Below are 10,217 nucleotides of genomic sequence, written 5' to 3'. Positions count from 1 at the left end.
CCATGGTGACCAGTAGCTGCTGCACTGGACAGCACTCAGGTGGTGACCTGTCCGGTCCAAATTACGGCAGCGTGTGCTGTGCTGGGCAGCCCTGGGGACGGTCCCCAGCCCCACCTGCTTTGCTGGGCCCCATGAGGTTAGTTTCAGGGCTCGTGGAGCCTCAGGGAGGAATCTTGTCTCTGCCAAGTGAGATGGGGGCACAGAGAGGCCAGTCACTGGCCTGGAGTCACACAGTCTCGGGATTGGTCCCAGCTGGCTGGCTGTGGGGCCGGGCTTTGAACCCTGTACTCTGAGGTCTCCTCTCAATAGCGGGCACCAGAGCCGGGTCCCAACAGAGCAGGGGCTTGCCCAGCAGGCACAGCTTCATTGCACATCATGTGCCCGCCCATATACTGCACGCTCTCACGCACGCCTGGAAACTTAGACATAAACTGCCTAAACACATTACCCACGTGTGCAGCCACCTGTACACACGCACATGCACAGACAAGTGCAGGGACGTCCACACGAATGTCCGTGTGCGGGTACCACTGCATGCACACACGTGCCACGTGCACGCGTACACAGAAACAGCCTGTCACAGGCCCGTGGATACGCGCACACACACATGAACGCTTGAGCACACAGAGAACCACTTGTGGCTTCCAGGCCAGGGAGCCCTCCCCGTGTCCCCCACGCGGACAGGCACACGCAGGAAATCACAGAAAGCCAGAGCAGCAGGTGAGCAGACGTGTTGGGGTCCAGCGTCAGCCATGGGGAGGGGGTACCCGGTTCCCCGGCTCACACGGGGCCCCCCCAGGCCCGCAGGCAGCCCGGTCTCCAGGCCAGCAGGCCCAGCCCCATGCTGAGCGCCGCCAGCACGGCCACAGCCCCGGCCAGCAGGGGCACCACGGTGGCTGCGGGGAGAACACGGGGGTGTGAATCTCGACACGTGCCCCCCCCACTCCCACCCCAGCACCGAGGGCCATCACCTGCGGTGGCGGCAGGCTCTCGAGAGCCGTGGCAGGGGACCCCGTGGGCCGGAGGCCGGGCGGGGGCCGTCAGCTGGTGGAAGCGGCCTAGCGGGCAGGGGGCCTGGCACCCGGGGAGGCGGAGGGGCAGGGGCGGGCTGGCGGAATCGTTGCGGTAGAAGAGGGAGATGGTGATGTTCCTGGAGGGAGAGAGGACGGGGTGGCACGCAGGCCCCTCCTCGCCTTCCCTCCCCCGACCTTCAATCTGGAGAAGAGCAGCTCAGTGCAGAGACTGGGCTTCTGACTCCTATGTGTCCACCTGCTGATGCCATCCTGACCCACCTGGGCCGGGCACCCGTCCCTCCTCTCCAGAGTTCTCTCCCACCTGTTCCCAGGCGCCACCCCCTTCCTCACCCTGAGTCTTCGTCCAGGTCCCCGAGGCGTCTCCGGAACTCGAAGCCAAGGCAGGCAGCGTATGGGGGGGTGTGCCCATCATAGAGACCCAGGGCCCCCTGCAGGGCCAGCAGAGTGCTGTCGTGCTGCAGGTGGATCCCAGGGCTGAGACAGGGCTCCTCTCCGGATGTCTCCTCTCCCGAACTCTAGGCTGGTGCATCCAGGTCCCCCGGACCTCTTAGCACCAACCCTCCCACCCCATCTGCTCGCCCTGGAGGCAGGCCCACCAGTTACAGGTGATCATTTAATAAAGGTTGGTCAAATGGACGCAAGATATGATTGGCCAGCTCAGTCACACAGCCTGTCTTTCCAGAAGAAGTAAATTCTTTCTCTCATAACACTATCACCTCCCTCCTTCCAGAGTCTATTCCTCTAGTGATATGGCCCAAGAGTATGGTTTGGAGATAGGAGTTACCCAAGACTGAGGTTCCATTGAGACCACCAGCTCTTCCTCACCCAAATCACCACCCCCCTCATCCCTGTGCCCACATGGCACTGCCTCCCTCCCCAAAGACTCACAGCTGAGTACATAACCATCTTGAGGGGCAGCCCCAGGCGCTGGACCCGAGAGAAGTTGGAAAGGATGGCATCTAGCAGGATCCCTGAGAGAGCAAGAACAGAATGCGGAGAAGCCCCCAGAGGAAGGGTCCTCAGCCTCCTGGCCTCCCAGCCCCACACCTCACCCCCTGTCAGCTGGGCCTTCTCTGCTGCCCGGGGTGGGCCCACGTGGGCCCCAATATCCAAAGCCGAGATCTGGGCTAGAGTCTGCAGGACATCCGGGGAGGCCCAGGATGGGAGGGGAAGCCCGTGAGCTTGCTGGGGAGAAAGAGGGAGAGAGGATAAAGTGACCGGGTCATCCCGAGCTCGTCATGCTCCTCTCAGGCTCTCCCAATGCCCGTGCTGTCCCCATTGGCTGCCATCATCTCTCCCGCCCCTCACCTGACCCCCTCATGGTCTGGGTCTGGCCAGGAAGTTGGGGGGGGGGGTGGCAATAGCAAATATTAATTAACAATAGTAATGACCATCAGTCCACAGTCCAGAAGCCCTTATCTGAAACCCCTGGCGCCAGAGGGGTCTCAGAATGCAGACGTTTTCGATTTTAGAAGGGTCCGATGGTGCCAATGCCTTGTACCTCAGAACACGGCCCGTGGGGAGTGCGGCAGCCCCCTTAATGGTACGCATTGCTATTCCCGCCGTGCCTTTGGGAACATCTCCATGAACTGGGGGAAGGAAGAGCACCACCCCGCCCCGGGTCAGCCCCTGCTGCCCAAGTTTTGGTTTCGGCGCTTTTCCGATAGCGGGATGCGCAGGAGGGATTGCAAACACGTGGCCGCACACCCTCGTGCGCGCCTCACGGCGTGCCAGGCGCTGTTCCGAGCGCATCGCGTGGATCACACCGTTTGGATCTTCACAGCAACCCCAGGGGGTGCTGACACGGGTGTCGCCAAGCCCATTGTGCAGATGGGGAAACTGAGGCACCAAGGGTTAAGTGACTTGAGGGAAAACAGGTGGTGAGCAGCAAAGCTGGGATGTGAACCAAAGTGCCCTTAACCACCTGGCTTGGGTGAGTGGGGCGGGGGACTCACCTGGCACATCAGCGTGTCCAGAACCTTCCACGCCCTGCGGAGGGGCTCCCCGACCAGCGACAGCCCGGTGAAGTTCTCCAGGCGAATCAGGAAGTCCTGGATGGACCGCGCAGGGTGAGCCTGGCAGATCTCCGCGCCCCTCCCCGCAGGCCCCGCCCCTCTCCACAGGCCCCGCCCACTAGCCTTACCCCTCTCCCCAGACCTGGACCCGCCGGCCCGCCTTCCCGTTGGCCCTGCCCCTCCCCACAGGCCCCGCCCCTCCCACAGGCCCCGCCCCTCCCACAGGCCCCGCCCGCCCTGCCCCCTCCACAGGCCCTGGTGGCCCCGCCCCTCCCCACAGGGCCCGGCTCTCCCACTGGTCTCGTCCCGCTGGCCCCACCCCTCCCACAGGCCCCGCCCCTCCCACAGGCCCTGCCCTTTCCATAGGCCCCGCCCCTCTCCTCAAGCCCCGCCCCTCTCCACAGGCCCCCGCCCACTAGCCTCACCCCTCTCCGCAGACCTGGACCCGCCGGCCCTCTCTCCCGTTGGCCCTGCCCCTCCCCACAGGCCCCGCCTCTCCCGCTGGCCTCGCCCCTCCCACCCACAGGCCCCGCCCCTCCCACAGGCCCCGCCCGCCCGCCCTGCTCCCTCCACAGGCCCTGGTGGCCCCGCCCCTCCCCACAGGCCCCGGCTCTCCCACTGGCCTCGTCCCGCTGGCCCCGCCCCTCCGGCAGGCCCCGCCCCCTCCATAGGCCCCCCTCCGGCCCCGCCCCTCTCCTGAAGCCCCGCCCATCCCGCTGGCCCCGCCCCGCAGGTCCCGCTCACCGTCCAGCCCTCCAGCGCCGCCTGGTACTCGGCAGCCTCCGTGGCCTCCCGCAGCAGCTCGTGGTATCGGGGACAGCTGCGCATGGGGAACCTCAGCAGCTGGGGGAAACTGAGGCTCAGAGAGGACAGTAGCATGACTGGGGCCCCACAGCCGGCGGGGGAGTCGGGTCCGTGGGGCCCTGCTCTCTGGTCCAGGGTCTCTCCCAGTGCTGGCTGTGCAGCGTGGGGACCCCGGCTCACCCCATCTGGACAGCTCTGCCCCCAGGAAGGTCTTGGGCTCAGAGCAGCTCAGGCTCCAGGGAGCCGCGCAGCCAGGAGAGACGCCGGCTCCCTCCATCTGCGTCTCTGTCTCCCTCCAGCCCTCCCACCCTCTGGCCCTGTCCCGCCCCTGACCTTGTCCTCAGAGGTGGGCACCGTGTGCACGGGGATGGGCCTCCAGGCGGACTCGGGGCGCCCCGGGGCAGCCTCGGGGAACAGCCCCGCGAGGTTGGCCTGAGCACTCTCCAGCGTGCGGTCGAAGTCTGTGCTGCGAATGTACACCTGGGGGGTGGGGACGGGGCAGGCAAGGGGACCAGGGTCGGGGTCAGAGGTCAGCTACAGCGGCAAGCCGAAAGCTTCAGATTCAGTTCTGGGTCGAAAGTCGGGTGTTGGGGGTCAAAACTCAGGGCGGGTTCAAGTGTCTGGCCCTCAATGTTGGAAGCTGGGACCAAGGGTCAGAGGTGAATGTCAAGAGCCGCTGGGTTGGAGGTCAGAAGTTGGGTGGACATGTAGGATTAAGGGGGTCAGTGGGGTCAATGAAGGTCAGGAAAACGAGAATGGCTGGAGGCTGGAAGTTAGAGGTCAAGATGAGTTCATGGGGTCAGAGTTCAGGACATATCTATCAGGGATTAGAGGTCAGAGGTTAGGAGGAAATCCTGACTGGGGGATGTCAGAAGACAGAGAAGGAGATAGGAAAGGAAAGTCCTATTTGATGAAGGGTAGAGGTCAAAGGTTGGAGGTCAGGAGGGCAAGTGGAATCAATGAAGGTCAAAGACAGACTCAGTCAAGCTTTGGAGTCAGAGGCCGGAGGTCAGGAGGTCTGGCTGGAGTCAGTCGGCGTCAGAAGACAGAGGTGGAGGCCAGAAAATAAAGTCAGAGTTGATGGAGGTCAGAGGTCAAGATGCGACTCAGATTGAGATGGGGTCAGAGGTCAATGTGACTGAGTGGATGGTTTGGAGGTCCGAGATCAGACATAGGGTACAGGTCATGTGGATGGGGGTCAAAGGCCAGAGGTGGAGGCCCAAGGGAAGCCTTGAGTCCGTGGAGGTCAGAGGGGGAGGTCAGGAGGCCCGGTGAGGGTCCGCGTGGCAGTACCTCCTCCCGCCGGTACTTGGGGCTCAGAAAGGTCTCGTAGCGGCTCCTCAGGAAGCGGCCCAGCTCCAGCTGCTGGCGGACCCCCTCCTGGGGACAGGGCAGACTCAGCAGGCCCCTCCCCCCAACCCCCCCCCAACCCCACCCGGCTCCTCACCCTGGTCAGCTGGCCCAGGCCGCGCGGCCACAGGGCGGAGACGGCCTCCTTGTGTGGGTCGGTGGGGTAGGACACCAGAGGGGCGCGGTCGCCGTGGCGGAACACCTGGGGACAGGACGGGGTCAGGGCTGGCCTGGGGCGGGAGAGGGGCCAGGCCGGGCTTGGGGGCGCTCCTCACCACAGCCACGAACACCAGGGGTCCCTCCATCAGGGCCGGCGGCAGCAGGAGCAGCAGCAGCAGGAGACGACCGGCTGGGTGGCCCCAAAACCCCGGGCCGGCCATGTCCACACAGCCCAGACGCTGAGCTCAGCCCGCAGTCTGCACCACAGCCCCAGCTGCTCATTAGCCTCAGCGCCCCAGGACAGCACGTCCCAACATGCCTCCTCGCCAGCCTCCCGGGACGCAGGGGCCCCAGCGCCTTGGATTAACCCGTGGATTTACCCATTTCGTCTTTCCTGAAAACGGAGAAACTGAGGCACAGAGGGTTAAGTCCCTTGCCTGAGGGCACTCAGCTAGTGAGTAGCAAAGCTGGGCACAGCAGGAGGGAGAGAGACCCCTGCCCCACATTCTAGACTCCCACTGTCTGCTCTCTCCTCCCTCCCCTCCCCTCCCTCTGAGTCTGTTCTTCCTTTCCGCTTCCCTTCAATGTCAGGGCTCTTTGAGGCTCCCTTGGCCTTCTTGGAGATGTCACCTTCTTCCAGGTGGCCCAAGCCAGCGTGGCCCAGTGGTCGAACCCCCAGACCCTGGCGCTGGACAGGCTGGGTTCAAACCCTAATTTTCCCATTTGCAAGCTGTGTGACTTTGGGCAAGTTGCGGCACCTCTCTGTGCCTTAATTTCCTCATTTGGGAACGAGCACAATCTGTACCTGGGAGAGTTGCTTTGAGGATTCATGAGTTCTAATATAGTCGGTACTCCGAGCCGGGTTTGGCAGAGTAACTGCCAAACGGCGTCAGTGATCGATTGCTGCGTAACAAGTTATCCTAAAACTTGCTGGGTGAAGACAGCAGCTGTTTATCATCCCTGGGTTTTGCGGGTTAGGGATTTGGGAGTGGCCGAGCTGGCAGATTCCGGCTTGGAGTCTCCCACCAGGCTGCCGTCAAGCTACAGGCCAGGGCTGCGGTCGTTCGAAAACTTGACTGGGGCAGGTAGAGCCACTTCCAAGCTTAGGGACGTGGCTGCCGGCAGGAGGCCACAGCCGGTCCCCACGTGGGCCTGTCCTCAGTGCTGCTTGAGCATCCTTACAACGTGGCCGCTGGCTTCCCCCCAGAGCCAGGGACCCAGGAGCTGGTAGTACCTTTTGTTTGTTTGTTTGTTTGTTGTTGTTTTTTGAGGAAGATTAGCCCTGGGCTAACTACTGCCAACCTTCCTCTTTTTGCTGAGGAAGACTGGCCCTGAGCTCACATCCGTGCCCATCTTCCTCTACTTTATATGTGGGACGCCTGCCACAGCATGGCTTGCCAAGCGGTGCCATGTCCGCACCTGGGATCCGAACCACCGAACCCCAGGCCGCTGAAGCGAAACGTGTGTACTTAACCGCTGCACCACCGGGCCGGCCCCCCAGCAGTACCTTTTATAGCCTCACCTCAGAAGTCACCCGTTTCCACCTTATCTGGTTGTTTTCACAGATCAGCCCTATCCGATGAGGGAGGGGACACGGGGGGTGAAGACCAGGAGGGGACAATCCCTGGGGGCTGTCTTGGAGGCTGGCCCCAGGGCAATTTCTTTAAATAAGTAAAGATGCATCTTCATACTCAGCGCCCCCCAAATTCCTATCTTGAAATCCTGACCCACCATGTGATGGTCTTAGGAGGCGTGGCCTTGGGGGGTGATGAGGTCATGAGGGTGGAGCCCTCAGGAATGGGATTAGTGCCCTTATGCAAGAGACCCCAGAGGGGCCCGCTGGTGGCATAGGGGTTAAAGTTCCTGTGCTCCGCTTTGCTGGCCTGGGGTTCGCAGTTTGGGATCCCGGGTGTGGACCTAGCACCGCTCGTCAAGCCATGCTGCGGAGGCGTCCCACATAGGACAGATGAAGATTGGCACAGATGTTAGCTCAGTGACAATCTTCCTCACCAAAAAAAAAAGAAAAAAAGTATATATATAAAAATCTATATGTATATGTCTCTCACATAGATTATAATCTTAAATCCTAAGAACTACTCATCCACGGAAATTCAATTTTCTTTATTTTACAAACTGGAAACTTTGCCTGAGGCCGCCCCACTCACAGGTACCAGAGCTGGGATTCAAACGCCTCCCGCTGGCCCCAGGGTGGGAGCTCCCCGCACAGCAGCGCCCCACTCCAGGCACCCTCTCTGGGCGTCTCTCTGCTGAGAGCCGGGACAGGAGGGCAGAGCACCACCTTGTCTGACCTCAGCTGGGGATGCGCGCATCCACCGACTCCAAAGTTTAGCCGCTCTGCGCATGTCCGCGAATGATCGCGAGAACGCCGCGAGTCTTCATTGGGCGGTTACAAATAACTTTTAGCGAACAGGCGAATTCGCAAAGATGGAATCCGCGGGTAGAGAGGGTCGACTGTACTTGTTTCTCTCTCCTGTGTTTCTGGTAATCTGGACGTTAATTCTAAAGGCGTGACGGACAAAAAGAAGTATCTGCAATAGTAACAGGAGGGCTGGCGGAGTAAAAGTCAGGGACCGCTGGAAGCTGCTGCCACTACCACGGTTTCTACCATTAGAACTGCCACTCCCACCCCCACAGCTGGTGACCAGGCGCTGGGATGCCCAGTCTAGCCAGCGCCGTGTCTCTTAACTTTGCTCTGGCAGACGCTGCTGGCGGAAATTCGGCCTGGGCCACCTCACCTTCTCTTCCAGCCTCACCCTCCTCCTGCTCCGGGATATTTCTGGCACTAAGAGCTGACTGCTGCCTCCCCTGCTCACAGCCCCGCCATGGCTCCCAAGCACCCTCAGGGGAGACAAACTGCTCGGAATGGTGTTGGAGGTCTGGGCTGTCCCATCTCAAATGTCCCAATCCCAAATTCAGATACTGCATGTGACATTCTGCATCCAATTCCTCTTCTCCCCCAAGCCTCTGCCCCAAGGTCCCCTCTACCCAGAATGCCTTTCTCTTGTCACCATGGCCACCATTCTGGTCTCCCAGACAACCCCTCTCAGGTTCTGGTGGCTTGTCTCCCCTCTCTAGCTCAGAGACCCAGGAAAGGGAGAGAGAGGTCACGTGAATGAACGCGTGTGGCTCAGTCCCCATGGCCATGAACTTTCAGGAAGTGAGGAGGGGTCCAGCGGTGGTGGGGGAGGCCTAGGGGGGAGGGGAGGGAGGGAGGGGTGGGCCCTGACCTCTGAACCCTCCCCCCAGAATGTAACCCTGGCCATGGCCGTATTCACCATCCTCGCCTCCATCTACTTCTTCAACAAGGTGAGTGGGAAGAGGGCGGCGGTGGCGGGCTGGGTCTGTCTCTTTGGTCCCCACTTTATCGTCTTGGTCTCTCTTTCTCGCTCATGTCTCTGTGTGTCTCTGTCTCTCTTCCTCTCAGGCTCAGCAATGAGAAGACACAGGATTCCCCAATCCCAGAGCCCGGCCTTCGCCCCGGACCGTGACTCCGGCCTCTGAGACCAAATAAATGTGACCGATCAGCACACCGTGCTCCATCCCACTGCCCCACCCGTCACAGCCTCGCCGGCTCTGCTTCAGGGCCAGGCCCCTGGGTCTGAGGGAGGAGGGGCTGGGGCTGGACTCCTGGGTCTGAGGGAGGAGGGGCTGGGGGTCTGGACCCCTGGGTCTGATGGAGGAGGGGCTGGGGGCCCGGACTCCCGGGTCTGAGGGAGGAGGGGCTGGGGGTCTGGACCCCTGGGTCTGAGGGAGGAGGGGCTGGGGCTGGACTCCCGGGTCTGAGGGAGGAGGGGCTGGGGCCTGGACTCCTGGGTCTGAGGGAGGAGGGGCTGGGGGCCTGGACTCTCAGGTCTGAGGCTAGGGGCCCAGAGTCTGAGCTGGGTTTTGAGGGATGCATAGGAGTCTGTCAGGAGCGTTTAGAGATGGGGGACGGACATTCCAACTCTGGGTGCAAGAGCACAGAGGAGAGAGAGAGCAGGGCCGATTCACCTGGTACCCACACGGACTGCTGGGTACTTCAGATCCGTTCCTTCTCTCTGAGCCCCGGTTTTCTTCTCGGCCAGACAACAGTGAAAATCTCTGTCCAATGGGCCCCAGAGGCCACGGCAAGGCCGGCCCGAGATCAAAGACGTGAATGGAATGTGTAAGCTGCAAAGGGTCTGCCGTTATCATCTTCACCGTTATATCATATCAACACGTCTTTCTCTTTTCTTAGCAAACTCCTATTCAACCCTCAATACCATCATCCATGCCTCCATCTTATAGAAACATCCAGGCCCCCAGACAGAGGGTCTGTCACCAGCTCCCTCGCTCCTCCCCACCCCCTGCCTCCGTTCCCAGCAGGTGGGAGACGCCCCGGGTGACACCCCAGCCTTTGGTTGAGTTTCACCCACTTTCTCATCTGATGAGAAACAATTTCATTTCGCTCACGATCCGAAAAGGCAGCTTCTGAAGAGGATGACGGGAACTCTTGCGTTTTCCGGGGAAGGCGTCGCGAACGTCCGTTAGGAACAGACTCACGGCGTCGCTGGAACTTTCGCTGGAGGGTTGCAGACGCCCTGGTCCCTCCTCCTGCGTGTGGACAGAGGACGGTCTCCCTCGCGGGAAGCCCCGGGTGCAGAACTCGGAGCCGCCACGCGGGGGCGGTGCTGGCCCATTTTCCCGTCGGTCCGCGGCTCCTGGAGGAAGTCGGTTTCGCAAAAGCGTCAAGCTGATGCCTGATGGCGGGTCTTTCTCTGGGCTTCTCCTCGGTCCTCCATCTCTCCTCCCGTCCTCCCAGGAGTCTTTCTACATCCGGAGCTGACCCTGACCCGCCCTCCCTTGGCTCCTCAGT

At 61.5% G+C, this 10,217-nt stretch overlaps 1 protein-coding gene across 2 annotated transcripts; it reads right to left on the bottom strand.

Moving 5' to 3' along the window:
* Positions 1-715: 715 nt before the first annotated feature.
* Positions 716-9,984, bottom strand: ACP4 (acid phosphatase 4). Of its 2 annotated transcripts, XM_070633269.1 has the most exons (13): positions 9,778-9,984; positions 9,374-9,532; positions 5,479-8,880; positions 5,301-5,405; positions 5,147-5,233; positions 4,187-4,333; positions 3,794-3,892; positions 2,990-3,085; positions 2,087-2,219; positions 1,923-2,005; positions 1,365-1,489; positions 972-1,150; positions 716-896 (listed from the first exon to the last, which is right to left on the bottom strand). In XM_070633269.1, exons 3-13 carry the CDS (start codon positions 5,581-5,583, stop codon positions 781-783), a joined length of 1,275 nt encoding a protein of 424 aa, XP_070489370.1. In that variant the 5' UTR covers positions 5,584-8,880; positions 9,374-9,532; positions 9,778-9,984; the 3' UTR covers positions 716-780. The 2 variants fall into 2 exon arrangements, with proteins under 2 accessions (XP_070489370.1, XP_070489369.1); XM_070633268.1 differs by lacking the exons at positions 9,374-9,532; positions 9,778-9,984 and having other exon boundaries at positions 716-1,150; positions 5,479-5,693.
* Positions 9,985-10,217: the final 233 nt, after the last annotated feature.

This window comes from Equus przewalskii, chromosome 9 (genome assembly GCF_037783145.1).
Source record: "Equus przewalskii isolate Varuska chromosome 9, EquPr2, whole genome shotgun sequence".
Taxonomy (NCBI): domain Eukaryota; kingdom Metazoa; phylum Chordata; class Mammalia; order Perissodactyla; family Equidae; genus Equus; species Equus przewalskii.
The sequence above is the reverse complement of the archived record's forward strand: the minus strand, read 5'-3'. Positions and strand labels throughout refer to the sequence as shown.